At 43.9% G+C, this 14,512-nt stretch overlaps 2 protein-coding genes across 9 annotated transcripts in view; one reads left to right on the top strand and one right to left on the bottom strand.

The window, feature by feature from the left end:
- Window positions 1-4,709, top strand: part of TFDP1 (transcription factor Dp-1) — a 45,233-nt gene extending 40,524 nt beyond the window's left edge. For 5 of the 8 annotated variants that reach the window (XM_039878758.1, XM_039878756.1, XM_039878757.1 and 2 more), the window contains exons 11-12: window positions 21-99; window positions 3,366-3,638. In XM_039878758.1, the coding sequence (XP_039734692.1) occupies window positions 21-99; window positions 3,366-3,513 (227 nt within the window). In that variant the 3' untranslated portion in view covers window positions 3,514-3,638. Of the gene's footprint in view, window positions 1-20; window positions 100-3,365 lie in introns of all 8 variants that reach the window. The other 3 variants (XM_039878753.1, XM_039878754.1, XM_039878755.1) reach the window with 1 other exon arrangement.
- A 1,496-nt stretch (window positions 4,710-6,205) lies between these two features.
- On the bottom strand, window positions 6,206-12,910 carry ATP4B (ATPase H+/K+ transporting subunit beta). Its single transcript, XM_039878761.1, has 7 exons — window positions 12,799-12,910; window positions 12,139-12,267; window positions 9,864-9,977; window positions 9,532-9,731; window positions 8,250-8,306; window positions 6,950-7,051; window positions 6,206-6,373 (listed from the first exon to the last, which is right to left on the bottom strand). The coding sequence occupies exons 1-7, from the start codon at window positions 12,908-12,910 to the stop codon at window positions 6,212-6,214; spliced, it is 876 nt and encodes a 291-aa protein (XP_039734695.1). The 3' UTR covers window positions 6,206-6,211.
- Between the last annotated feature and the right edge of the window lie 1,602 nt (window positions 12,911-14,512).

Raw genomic sequence — 14,512 nt, 5'->3', positions numbered from 1 at the left:
CTTTTTCTTTCTCTTTTCAGAAATGGCTCAGGGATCACTTGGCGGTGTATTCGTCACATCCTCGGTTTCAACCTCTAACGGCACAAGGCTTTCTGCCAGGTGACTATAGTTCTGGGCCAAGGCGGGTGGGCAGTAGGGCCCCCTTGTCACTTGGCAGTGTGAAGTTTCCCAGCTGTCATATAAACAGCCTCAGTTCCTCAGCGGTGAGAACTGGATTCATTGTGTCGACACAGAACCCCACACCTTAGAAGTGGTTCCAGCCCCCTCCCTTACCTGAGGGCACTTCTCACACTTGTAGTTTGTCCTCTGCATGGAAAGGAGCTTTCTTATTGGTTTCTTCCCCCTGAAAAGTAAAAATGGTACATATTTTTATTTTTTAAAAAGTTGTACACAGTGAAGGGGCAAAAACCACCCAAATCCCACTGCCAGCAGCCTAAGTGACAGAGCATTTTTCAGTCATTTCTTTCCTGTTTCTTTTTAACACACTTGAGGTTACAATGTATATATAATTTTGTCCCCTGCTTTTTTCAATTTACCTTTTATTGTATATTTTTTTATGTTATTTCTTCTTAACACACTTGAGATCACAATGTAAATATAATTTTTCCCCCACTTTTTTTACTTTACTTTTTATTGTATTTTTCTATGTTATTGAAGTTTTATTATTTAAATCGATGTATAACCTTTGACTTGGCAGTCCCACAGAGCAGAATATATCATCCCTAAGTATTTATCTTAGTTTTTTAAAAATGAATAGAAGATAATTTTAGCATTAAGTATTGACAAAATAGTTTTAACTTTTATATTGTATTATATTATAAATTATATACATTATTTTAATCCTAAGTATTAATAAATGTTTAATTTCTCAAAATGTAAGATAAATTAGCAACAAGATGAGATTGGTCTAATAAATTAGACAGCGTATACACATCTTTGATGCGGTGCTCTGCCACCGTTGAACATGGTACTTTCGGTTTCTTTGTGACACAGATGAGGCCACAGAGCAGCTCTGAGCCAGCTGTGCCTGGGCAGTGAGTGTGCGAGGCCTTGGGGTCAGCTGTGAGGGAGGTTTCAGGCTCTGCAGGCTAGCCCACTCCAATGAAATGGGATTGCTGATGGCTTACGCATTGATTTGCTGCAAGGCTTAGTGAGGTGGTGAAGTCCTTTGCAAGGCGTCTGGCATGTGGTCAGGTTTCGACAGAGGTCAGCTCCAGTTTAATTCTAACTCTCCTGCTGTGTGTGTGTAGGGGTCTGTCTGTAAAATGCTAAACATTTATTATTCCAAGGGGTGGAATTTGGGTATTTTCTCAACTTGCATCTTCATGAAATTCATTTTATTGATTAAATTTTCAGAGATGTCAGTTGTTATAACAAGGGAAGCAAAGCCCTTATTACCATTTCAGAAGGAAAAACAACATTAATGGTGATGTGGTACAATATTTTTTGAAGGCATGAGAATTTACTGAACTGCCTGCCCTCTGTTGTTGAACATTTAGGTGGTTCTCAGTTATGAGAAAAGTTGCAATGGGTGGCTTTATGGCTAAATTTTTCATCCTTTCTGACTTGTTTCATTAGGCTGGACTTTTCAGATGTAGAATTACTTCGTCAAAGAGTATAATATTCAATAGTTTTTATTTTTATCGTATAGTGTTAATAAATACCAGTAAAAGGTATTAAAATATAGCATATTTTTATGTTAATAAAAATATTTCTTAATGTTACAATATATTGCAGCTCTGGCCTGTAGTAGGTTCTGTGTTGCTGCCAACCCTTTAGGATTCCTGACCCATATTGCCAAATTGAAGCAACACTTGTTACTTAATCATTTTTTGCGCCACCCCAAATGTTATACCTCTTTTTCAAGGGTATAACAGCTATATTTCCAGTGTAGTTCTGACCCTTTCGCGTCCTGTTAATCTTTAAACGAATTTACTGCACGAGGCTTCTGGGGGATGATTCTGAGCCTTCATGTAGTTACAGGAGGCGTTTTCAGTCTAGAATCTGGATGACCTCTTGTCAAATTTTAAATTCTAGGTTGGTATCCCTTTGATACTTGATGTTTCTTAGAGTACATTTTCTTGCTGTTCAGCTCAGATACTAAGAAATTTAAATTACTTTTGACCATAACTTCAGCAAGTTATAATTCGTAGTGTAAATATACATTTTTCTCTCTTTATTGTGATTGGCATGAGACACCACCTGTCAGTTCCCCTTGTTGATAACTAACCCTTTGTGTCTGATTCTTTCTGTGCTGTGGTACTGGGTGGTGACTTAACTCAAGGGTCTTTTACCAGGATTCCAGCTCTTAAAACCTCTCACTGTCTAGGCCAGGGTCTCGCCTATGGCGCTGTTGACATTTTGGGCCAGATGACCCTTTGTTGTGGGCACTGTCCTGTGCCTTGTGGGGCATTTGGTAGCACCTTTGGCCTCAGATGCCAGTACCCACTCCCCTAGTTGTGACAGCCAAAGATTTTCACATGTTCCTGGTTGAGACTCCCAGGAGCATAATACAAATGTAGATGGATTCTAGACACCCACCTGAAGACCAGTGTGTGGGCTTGGGCAGCCCTGCCTCCTACCAGCTCCTAGCCCAGCAAGTCCACCCCACCCCTCTGGGCCTGTGGCCCCTGCCTAGGGCCAGCCCCACTGACTTTCAGCAAATGACATTCAACAAAACAAGAAAGCTGTGGGGTTCTTGGAGCCTTCCTGGAAGTATAGATGGCAGAGTGTCTGCATGAGACTCAACTGTCATGGCTTAGTTTCCTAGACCCTGCACAGACACCAGAAGAGCTGACAGGCCTAGGGACGTGACACGTGTATGTACATACACAAACGTATAGACACACCATCACACACATGCACACACTCAACATAATCGTGCACTTGCACACACACAGAACTTGCTGAGTGCCCTCCCACACATTGCTGTCCAGGGAGCCTTGCTTTGAAGGGTCCCATGTCATTCTTCTTGAGGCTCTTTTTCTAAACCATTTTCTACCTCCTTCCCAGAGATTAAGGAGTTCATAAGTAAATGGCCTAGAAAGAAGGATGTAATGGTTTTTCAGTTGGTGCACTTTGGGATTTTGTTCTGATGTAATAATAGGGGAAAAGACTAAATATCGTGGTCTTGTCAATATTCCCCTCATTTTACTGGTTATGTTTAAATGGACTAAGCTGGAAAAGGATATGAAAAGCATGAAATTAATAACACAGTATTGAGTTTCTGTATTATAGATATGTGAAACTTTGTTTCTGTTTATATAATTGAATCTACCCAAACCTCCCTAAAACACCGGCCTGTCTTTGTGCAGGCCACAGATGTGCACCACTCACCATCTTTGTGTTACCTCCTGTCTTTTCAGTGACTTGACCAACGGTGCGGATGGGATGCTGGCCACGAGCTCCAGCGGGTCTCAGTACAGTGGGTCCAGGGTGGAGACTCCTGTGTCATATGTTGGGGAGGATGACGACGAGGATGAAGAGTACAATGAAAATGATGAGGAAGACTGATATTCTTGCTTGTAGGCCCCACTCCCCCTCAAGTTCAGATTCAGGAAAACATGTTTAGGGAAGAGAAACTTTTTTTTAATGTGGGTTTTTCTGTTTCTTTTTGGCCTCCTCCCAAGAAGATATTGGTAAGCTATTGAATTCGATGTGCACCTCTGATAAGCAAGCAAGGGTTGTTTTCTGTAGGGTCTTTTAAGACGGGCTTCGGTGTGTATTGATTCCAGTGTGCTGACGCAGGGCCTTTATTTACTTTTTAGGATTTTGTGTTTTCATTTCCTACTTTTTTAAAATTCAGAGTTTATTTTTGCCCCATAACAGTTCTTGCTGAGTTTGCCGAAGAAGTTGTACTCCATCCACATCAATGAAATAAAACGTCACCCTTTTGAGGAGAGTGCACCACCCCAAATGCCATTTATTTGCAGCATGTTGTGAATGGCGCCACCCGCTGGCGGAGTGTGAGGCTCCAGGACGAGTTTCCAAAGAACCCAGCAAATGGCAAAGCTCTGCTTTTCAACATTAAGCACCATAAATCTTATTATGACTTATTTTCCCTTAAATTATATTGACCGTGTGATTCCATCAAGTTTATATATTTTTTTGTCTATGTTGCAGCAACAAATTGCGAAATTCTTTTTTTGTTTTTGTTTGTTTTTGTTTTGTTTGGTAAAAGTTTACTGCCATGCTGATGCAGCTATGAAAACTGTCTGGAAGGCTTGGAATGGTTTATTGCTTACGGTAAATTTGCCTGATTTCTTACAGGCAGTGTTTGGAAACTTTTTATTATATAGTTGTTTACATACTTATAAGTCTATCATTTAAAGACATGTACTGAAACAAATGTTGTATTTGTTTCGTAAGCATCTTCCTGTAATCTATTATAAAGTTGAAATTAAATATAGAGAATGTTTTAACAGTTTTTTAACTCAAAATTTGTCAATCATTTTTAATAGTTCTTTTTTTATAAAAAGAAAAAGGAATTTCAGGACAGGCAGTAGCCTCTTTTAAAATTTATTCACAAAGAACCATTAGCTGCACAGTTGCTGTTAGCTGCCTGTTCTAAAACAATAGTCTTTTTATTGAAACACAAATAAACTTTTCTGTAATATTTTATGGAATATAAAGAGACTTTAATTGTTTGACTTGTTTAACTTGGCACTGTTAGTTTTTATTAATAAAACGCGCATGGGCATTTTAAACAAGCTCTGTGTTTCTGTAATTCAGAGATTACTGTCCAGAAATGATTTTATCCTTTCAGTCTTGCTTTTTGCTGGAGTGAAGAGAGGTTGTCAGGCCAACGAGTGGTAGTTTGAGACCCCACTGTTGCCCCTCAGCTTGTCCTGCAGCTGCCCGAAAGACAGTGGGGGCCAAAGAAAGAGGTTCACAGTGGACACAGACCAAAGTGAGGCCTCCTCTCTGGTGGCCTGTGTTGCGGAGAGAGTTTGTTTCTTGCCTTTCTCCTGAATCCTAAAAGTTGAGATAGATTTTATGGGTTTGACTTTTCAGAAAAAGAAGATTGTAAGGTGAAGAAGGAGACCTGACCCCTGACCTATATGACCTGACATTTGAGGTGGCTGAAAAAGTTTTTACTGATGGCATCAACAATAAAGAACCTTTGCTGCATTGTCTTAGGTACTATAGATGCCCAACAAATATGTGATTAGTCTTACGGAACCCATACAGGGTTTTGATTTTCTCCTCAGACACGATTTGTAATCGGGTTTCTCTGATGTTTCGGGTTGACAGATTTTCCTATCCAGTAGTTGCGTGGAGCTTTCTGTGTCACTCTATTGGCAGCGACTTTGCACCTGCTGCTCATGTGGGAAGAGGCACCAAGCCTCAACCTATGGTTAGGTGAAAAGTGGGCAGCACAAGGTAAGAGCAGGTTGGTTTGTTACACACAGTGTTCTCATTTCAGTTTTTTTTGAAAGGCATACAGTCGCAGGCTTCACATGAGTTCCTGGATGTTGAAGGGGAGGGACTTGTGCTTGATGAAAGGAAGATTAACTACTGTTTGTAATTACGTCTGGTTTATAGATTCTGTCACATTGATGACACCCTTGCGTCTTACGTCCTTAGCGTCCTGTAATTGTGCCTGTTCTCAGGTGATAGCCCCACTCCAACGTTGTTTTGTAATTTCCCTGACTTGCAATTGAAACATTAAAAAGAATGTTTTTAAGGAAAGATATTTGATTTCTTAGTAATTTTTCCCCTTATCAGGAAAGATATGACTTTTATGTAAAGGTGACTTTAATATATTTATTTTTACAGTTTAGGAATTGCATTCTTTAAAGCAAATATTCAGAGTGTACATTATCATGTCATGTTTTAAGTCAATGCGTTAATAGTCTTTCTGTTACATGGATAGTCACTGAAGCATAGAAAAAATAAGTTATAATAAGAAAAGTGATGTCTATATTGAAAGAGATGAATCATTTTAAGGGCCTTGTTAGTTAGATAGCTGTTGGCTTAAGGTTATCATGTTAACATTTTTATCATAGCTCCAAAGTCTATCTAAAAAAGTAATAAAGATTTAATAAGAAATAGTTGATTCTAATATTAAGTGCCTGGCGCACAGGTGCCTGTCTAGAGTTACTGAGCTGACTTCAGTGTTGGCTTTTTAGATTGTTTGGAAGCTGGGCAGGCAGTCGAGGGCGGAGGTCGGCAAGTTTCCCTGCAGGTCAAGGCCAGCCTCTTTGCTCCTTTACTTCTGAATGTTAAGCTTGAACTCTACTTTTCCTTCATAGGGGTCATGAGGGTTGTCAAAGGTCACATACTCCGCCAGGATCTTGCACACGATGACAACTTCTGTGTTCCAGGGGACATTGAGAAGCTTTGCAGCAACCAAAGGATTGCTGTAGTGGGGCTGAAACGGAAGTACAGAAAGAGGAGATGTGTCAGAAACTTCATGATGAGTGTTTATTTAGGTGGTACAAAGGGATAATTCTTATGTGTGTTCCAAGTAAGACCTGCAGTGATGTAACAGCTCACATAGGCTCTGCTACGGGCCCCAGAGTTCACTGGGGTAAGTAATGTCTCCCCATTTAGAAATGAGAATTGGTCTGGAGGGGACAGACAATACTAATGGCAAATTCAACTTCGATTTGTATTTGATGAAAATTAATATAAAAATAAAGCAGGAAAAAGCAAGAGATTGAGAGGGAGTACTTTGAAATCGATGTGCATTTTCTAAAAGGATTTAGGAGGCTGTCTGAAAGTAGAAGAATTAGATTTTATATTTATATTTTGCATGAGAGCAGTGTGTTTTTGGGTAGTTAGAAGAACTGGGTATGGGAAACGCCCAGAGCATTAAATGCTTGGGATAGGCTAAGTAATGCCTTTGTTTCATTTTTATAGGGAGTGTTTATGGCTTCCTTTTTGCTAATCATTGTTAAATTTGAGGTGATTTCAGTAGCTGTTAGGAAAAGTGAAGCAAACCTACCTGCGCTTTCTTCCCGTAGTAAGGGAAATAGTGTAGACTGAAGGTGCCGTTGGGTGGGTAGTACTCCACCTGCAGGGGCTGGACGTCCTGGTGCTGCTGGTCCTGAGGGAGGAGAGGCCACTGCCTGAGTAAGGCAGGGTTTGGGAGTGTGTGCGTGTGTATGTGTGTCTCTGCGTGCCTGTCTCCAAATGTGTGCATGCGTGTGTGCCTCTACAGGTCTCTTCCTGTGTATGTGCATGTGTGTATACATGCGTGCTTGGGTGTGGCATGTGCGTGTGAGCACATGTGTGCACTATGTCGGTGACCACATAAACACTTCATTGTGTAAGTAGCATAAACTAGATCTAATGTTTATAATTAGTTCTGAGATCCCTGGTGACTGATCAAATTTGTAGTTTTACCACTTTAAGTCCTTGTAGATATAACACAGGTGGGTAGAGCCAAGAATGTTTGTCCACACATGGGAATGAAATCTGATAAGACTGAGTGGGCTGATTTGCCACTCAGTCTTGCCGAACGTTTGAATGGCTTTCTGGGATAAGGATCTACATGTTTTTGTGGGATTTGTTTCATTTCAGAGGCAGCGAATTGCCTCATGGATAGCTTGAGCTTGTCAAAAAACATGAAGGATACTTTGGTGTTTGTTAAAATCTTAAGTCAGCCTACTCATGCGCGATCAAGATAACTAAAAAAGGAAAAAGGAAACAAGATGAACCCTGCACCCCACGGAGAAATTACAGGCTCTGAGGGCTGTGATGTCTGCAGACTACTCAAGTGGGGTGACCACTGCTAATAGCAGGGTGGCTTTGGTTGAAGGCACAGTGGTGAAAACCAGCTTTAGAAAATATTCAATGAAGACAAATTTAGTTTATTTTTCATGTACTTAAATACTAGTTTTGAGAAAAGCTGGAATAAATTAATGCCAACTCTTAGTAGCCCATATAAATGCACTATTAAACAACTGTAGCTGTTGATAATCTGGCATGTTTTTGTAAAGAAGCAAATAAAAAGGACAAAACAGTAATAGAAGTGCCTTGGTTTTTCCAAATTGCCACCAAAAACTTTAATTGCATAATATACTACCCCAGATACTTTTTGAAGTAAAACAATAACAAAAAACTTTTTTTTTTTTTTACTGGCTTTTTATCTCCTGTAATAAAACTTTCTGAAATGATAGTTTATGCAATTTGTGTATCCGGTTTATTAGGCTGACAATTGAGATATTTTTAGGGAAAACCAGTTACATCATCCCCGCAGGTTTTCTAGCATAAACAAGACAGCGGAGGAAGGTCGCACTCACCAGGAAGGCGCAGTCCACCCTGGGGGCTGTTTTGTTGCTGGGGAGAAACCTGACGATCTGGAAGGGAAAGGTGTCCTTGTGGTTTCTCATGCTCTTCTGACCGTGGAGGGACCCTTCTGAGCTGGGGTTTCTGCAGGGCACTGAGAAGGGCCTGGGAGGTGGTTCCTGTTCTAATAACCCCCCAGCAGATATTACCAACTCCTACTTTAAAGCCAGAAGCCCTGCCACAGGGCTGTGGCCTTGGCCAAAGGCAAATGGCAGACCTGGGCAGGAGGGTCTCAGCCGAGGCTGCCGCTCCCAGGCCCTCCGTAGTGTGCACAGGGCTGTGTCTGTCTCCTGTGCGGCAGCTCCCAATGCAAACTTCTTTGGCCCACGTGTGCTCCCAAGTCACTCCTTTCTCGGCTTCCTGAAGTCTTGGTCCTTTTGTGAGCACTTGTGCCTGGAGTCTGGTACAGCACGTTTTCCCTGCACACCCGCCCCTGTGTGCATAGCCCTCCTGTGCTGTGCGAGTGTGAGCTGCCATCAAACCTGCCAGGCAGCTCTGACAGGATCCCCGCTAGGACCCGGGATGCGGGCAGTGCACAAATTTATAGCCTCCTCTAGACCTCTTAGGAAGGAAATTAGTGCCCACGCGAATGCTCGGAGCCTGTGGCCCTCAGGCCACACTTGCTGGCCAGCATGGAGCCATGACCCCAAACCCCTCACCCAGATAGAACCCATGCCTCCTCATGTCTCCACTAAGGTGTCACCTCTCTGCTGCACACTTCTCAGTCTCGGTGGACCATGCCCTTCTGTGATTTGCTTGCATTGGTTCTGTCCTCACAGTCTTCCTCCCTTAGCACCTGGTCCCGAGCCTGTCATTGGATTCCTGGCCCAGGTTGGAAACCTCTGCTCTGGGTGGTTCTGATGTATCCTCCCAGTACCTGTACATGGCCCAGCTTCTTTCCAGCTTTTGTGTACAAATGGCTGCCCAGCCACCCTGAACAACCTCATGTTCTGCTGCTCAGTGTTCAGATACCACAGTGTCAAGTATGTGTCATGTTTGAACAGCTGGTATTCAGTTTGAGCTTACTTGAGAGAAGTAAGTTCAAGCCAACCAATCGGTTGCGTATGAAGCAGAGTGAGGAAGGGGCAGCTGGTGCAAATCTGGCCCGCCACCTCTGGAAGCCAGGAGGGTGTGCATGGTCGCGGGATGGGCTACACACCCCGACCCTCCACCCCACAGCAGTCTCCAAAGGAGCCCTCGTACTGGATCTCTGATTTCCAACCCTTTTATACTTACCCTGTTCATTTTAATAATAAAACATGGCTTTCCTTCCTCAAAGCCGAAGTTGGGATCCACCAGGCCTGAGCAGTTTTGCAGCATGTCTGCTGTGAACTTGCAGGAGAACTTGGTGTGGTTAGGGGCCCTGAAGCTTTCCTGGGTGAATACCTTCTCAGAGGTGCAGTTTATGTTGTCCTCTTGGGCTGCTGGCGAGTAGCCTGCCGGTACAGACACCTGTGGGCACCTTCCTCCAACTGCAGCCACCCTGGGGCTGATAGGAGGTAGCAAGCCCACACCCCGCAGTGAAATTCTCTTAGAAAAGTAGAGACTGGAAACATTTTAAACTTTACCTGCCAGGAAGTTATGGAGGATGGATACTAGGTCCGTCCAGGTCCTGTTATCAGAGACGTTGTAGGAAATGTCCAGGCCTTTTTCCCCATAGACATCTGGCCTCAAGGTCACCCCTGGAAAAAGAACACGACACTTATTGCTTTCCCCAAATGTTCATCCGATCTGAGCTGTTTCCTTTGGAGCTGGTTAGTTGTACGCAGAGCTAGCTGTCCCATCCTGGTGGAGGCCAAGCATTGGAAGCTACGGGTCCACATGGGCCCAGGTCTTGAAGGGTTTGGGTGAGTAGGCTGTAGCCAGGCGTCCTCTGCACCAGCAGCTTGATGAAGACCTGCACAGTAGGGAGCTGCACAGTTGGAATGAGGCCTGTCCAGGCACAGGGTGCAGCTCCCATTAGGCGTTTCCTGCACACAAGGACTGACTGAGCCAGTGCCACCCAGCCACCCATACTCACTGTTGCAGGTGACAACTCATCCAGGGTCATCTGGGTTCCTAAGCAAAGTTGTATTTGAATGTACATTTGAAAAATTGTCATTGGTTTTGGTTAAGTACAAAAGCAATCTGACACTGTATTGTAAAAAAAAAAAAAGAAAAAGTCAAAATGTACAAGCACAGGAAGTTGAAGTGACAGCCCTCGGTTTTCCCAGTCTCAAGTCTAATGTGCATCCTTTGGAAAGTTTCTAATTTTTGTGAACACAAAAACGCAGAAGCATGCTTGTGTATCATGTATTCCTTCCCATAAATGGGAACATACTATCCATATTCCATTTTCTTTTTTACATTTTCTGACACCAATTGTAATCATCTTTCCCTGACATTTCGTATCAACTCACCTCTTTCCACAAATACCACATTGTGTTCCGTTGTGAGGACGTTGCACTGCTTATTTAGCCAGTTCCCAATCGATGCAGATGACTTTTTAAAAAAATAACTAGGGTTTTGTTTTGATGGATGTTGTGAAAGTAATATCTGTACATTGTTTAAAATAAAAACCTTCAGAAAGGTTTAAAAGAAAAGAAAGAAAGAAAGCTCTCTACTCCCTCCTCTCAACTGCCCACTCTGAGCGTGTTTCACGGCCTCTTCTCAGGTATTCACATAACGTGTTCACCAGCTTCAGGTGGCAACTGTTGCTTGTTGCCCTATCACCTCCCTGTGACCAAGGGATCACACCTCGCCCTGCCTTCCAGTCTCGGGATTTTGGGCAAATTATATTATAATAATGTTCTCAAGTTTGTAATATATTACATCCTGTTCTGAAATTACAATGAAATCCTCCATGTTTTGTCTGTTAGTTGATTCTTAAAATTGACACCTAATAAAGCACTTTGGTGTTATGATGATTTATAGATGCATTCACTGAGGATCCCAGCAGAATGGCTGGACCTGCTAAGCTCCTCACCAGCTAGAGAACATCTGAGGTGACTTCTTTTAAAAACTCTTTTGCATTTTCTTTTCTTCTCGGTCATACCTATGTGCTGCTGTTGGATGTTTCAGGGATTATTATTTTTCTTAGAAAGTATTAAGGATGTTTATCATTCTGAGTAATTGTGTGCTGGAAAATGCTTTTTCTTCCTTCATTTGTTTCTTCCTTTCTTCTCTGCCCTCCCTCCCTCTTTTCCTTTTTTTTTTTTGGTAGACACCCTTGGTTAATGGGCTGCGGGTGGAAGTCTTGGTTCAACTCCCTAGGACTGTGGAGGTGACACCTTGCTGTGTCAGGCCCTAGGGTATTGTCACAAATGACTCATTTGGTACCAGCTCAAGAGAAGAAGGCAGATGCTCAGCCCACTGTCTATGAGCCGCCTCCATCAAACAGGACAGTAGACTAACTGCACTTAGAGAAAATTCGGTGTTCTGAATTAGATTTGCTATTATGGCAGCAATATGCACCCACAAAAGAGATGCCTCAGGACTGGGGGCATTCAGTGGAAAACAAAAACTCTTTCCCTCCCCCAGACACTTCGCTCCTAATCTCCCCAGGAACGGTTTCTTGGAAATGCCCTCTGTGCGTATATATGCATACAAGTGATATAAAGACTCTGTAATAAACGCCTTTTGTTTTAATAATTACAACTTAAGCCAAAGTCAGACTTTATAACCCGGTGTCATCTTCCTCATCAAAAAGAGCTGAGGGGCCATCCACGGCCATCCACAGCCCAGTGGACAGTGGTGGGAGAAGCACAGAGGCCCAGCCAGGGCTGCTGGGTGCCCTGCAGGGCTGCCCGCTCTGGGGTTTGTGTTCTGACCAGCAGCTTCAGGACCTGGTGATGCCCCTGTTACCTGGTGACTTTAGCTGGTCTTGGTAGTCAGGTGTATATGGATCAAGCGTACACATCAGCGAGTAAATGCACAGGGCGAAGATTCCGGTCATCACCACGTAGAAGCCCACGTAGTAGAGGCTGATCCACACTGCAGGGAGAGGCAGGTCAGATGCCGCTGACACATTTCAGAATCGTGGTAGGACACATTTCAACCATTTAAGGAGAACAGCTCAGTGACATTTACTACATTCACACACAACTTTGTGCAACCATCACCTCTGTCTAGTTTCAGACCATTTTTATCACTCCAAGGAAACCCTGTACCCCTTAACTTCAAAGTCTTTTTAAAAATTGTGAATTTTAGGGACATGGCTATAAACTGCTGATCTCAAATCTAAGCCTGAAACTTGGAGACCAATCCTCAGATGTTCCCACCTTGCAGGTCCCTGGAGCCAGGAGATGTTAGAGCTGAAATGGGCCATTGGGTCACCTGGTGATGGAGGTGAGGCCTGGTGGGAAGCCCAGGCAAGGCCTGAGTTCTGGGATCCTGGACCACCCAGCCCTAAGCCCTAAGCCACTGGTGGGCCATCTTCTGCCTCTGTCCTCAGAGAGGCCCCTCCTTTCCCTTCCTTGCCCGGCACATACCCCACTAGGACAGCACCCTCTGCTGGACACGTACCCCACCGGGACAGGGTCCGGCCCAAAAGCTGCCCCGTGTCCGGGTTCCAGCAGTAGCGCTGGAATTCCTCCATCCTCTGGCTGCATGACTTTTTCTCCTGCAGTGCCGCCATCGTCCCTGCTGCTAGTCCCCTCCTGCAGAACAGAGGTGCTCCCCACACCTAGACTGAGAGGAGAAAATCCTCCTCTGGGTTTTATAGTCTCCTTCTTTAGAGGTCAAAGGCACCATGGAGACGGGTTCCAGAGAAAGACCACAGAGGTGTTATCAGACCCCAGCTATCCAAACACTCATGGTGGGCGGCTCCCTGAGCTCGGCAGTTTCTCTCGCTATCAGGGGCCCCTCCGCCTTCTCCCCTGCACAAATCAGGGCGGTGTCACCTCTTCTTACCACTCCCTCCTGTCAGGATGCCCTTGGCCTGTAACTTTGTTCTGATAATGACTAAGGAGAAATTCATTCTTGCATGAACAGCCACTTGTTCAGTTACGTCCTATGCTCTCACTTGCTTCAGGAGGAAAGATATAAAGAGCACAGGTCAGCACAAGGACAGACCTGGACCCGGACACTCACCTGCTGCTTGGACATTTCCTGGTCTGAAGATGACGTGGAGCAGGTGCCCTGTGTCATGATACTGCTGTTGCTGGGCCTCTGCAAGTGGCTGCAGATGCTCTCATTCTTAGTATTTATCACACTGGAGAGACAGCCTGTGACATCATGAAAGCAGGACCAGTGTGTGAAGGAGGTTAGAAGTTCTGTTCCAGATGAGAGGGCTCAGAGGGTCCCTTTACCTCTCATCATTCTTGATGCTCAGTTACAGTGATGAGGATGGTGTCCCCTGAGATCTGTCGTTGGGTGGGACTCATGCCCCTTAGGACTCTTTTGGTGTCTATGCAGGAATTCATAGCCATACAATCTGGAAGTGCTTTTCAAAACCAAATGTGCACCAGACCCTGGGCATCTTGGTGATTCTGACCCAGTGGATCCAGGAGTTCCAATGGGCTGTGCTTGTGGATGCAGGACTGCAGCAATGTCCAGGAGGGGGAAGCTTGGCCTGGCAGCATGTTTGGAGTAACCTGGAGCACCTTGAAAACTCCTGTCGCCTGTCCCACCCCTGAGTTTCTGAGTGAGCCAAGCTACTAGATGTCCTGAGCTTCCAGAGACCTGCAAGCCCCCCAGACCACCTTGATGTGCAACCAGAACCACTGGCTTAGAGGCTTTAGTGGTGTATGTAGCTGGGGCTGTGACATCTGCTCCCTGGGGCATACATCTCTGCAGTTAGGTTGAAAGGTCAATACAAGGCAGATATAATGTGCTGCAGAGGGCTTTCTACAAATATCTTGGTCAAACCCAATGGATATAATGAGTATTGTACAGAAAGACCTAGAATTTTATTTATTGTCACATCTAGGCATTCCCTCTAAGGGACCTATGTAACCAAATCTGAAGATTTCTTTGGTAAAAAGAATAATGAAAAGCCCTCTAGATATTATTCTGCCTCATTTTCTCATGGATGATTTAGAGTTTATCAGCAAAATGAGCACCCTAAAATTCAGATGGAATTGTACCATTTTAGATAGACTCCTAATTTCTTAATGGGCCAATCCTAAGCCTTTTCCTTAACACTGTTCCCATTCACAACTTTGGAACTTTAGGGCAGTAGAAACACAGAGTGTGGTTCTATTAGCTTGCAGTCTAATTGTCCGCAACCTGTGGGTCT

This window comes from Pteropus medius, unplaced genomic scaffold (assembly GCF_902729225.1).
Source record: "Pteropus medius unplaced genomic scaffold, Ma_sr-lr_union100, whole genome shotgun sequence".
NCBI lineage: Eukaryota > Metazoa > Chordata > Mammalia > Chiroptera > Pteropodidae > Pteropus > Pteropus medius.
This window is presented reverse-complemented; position numbering and strand designations above follow the sequence as displayed.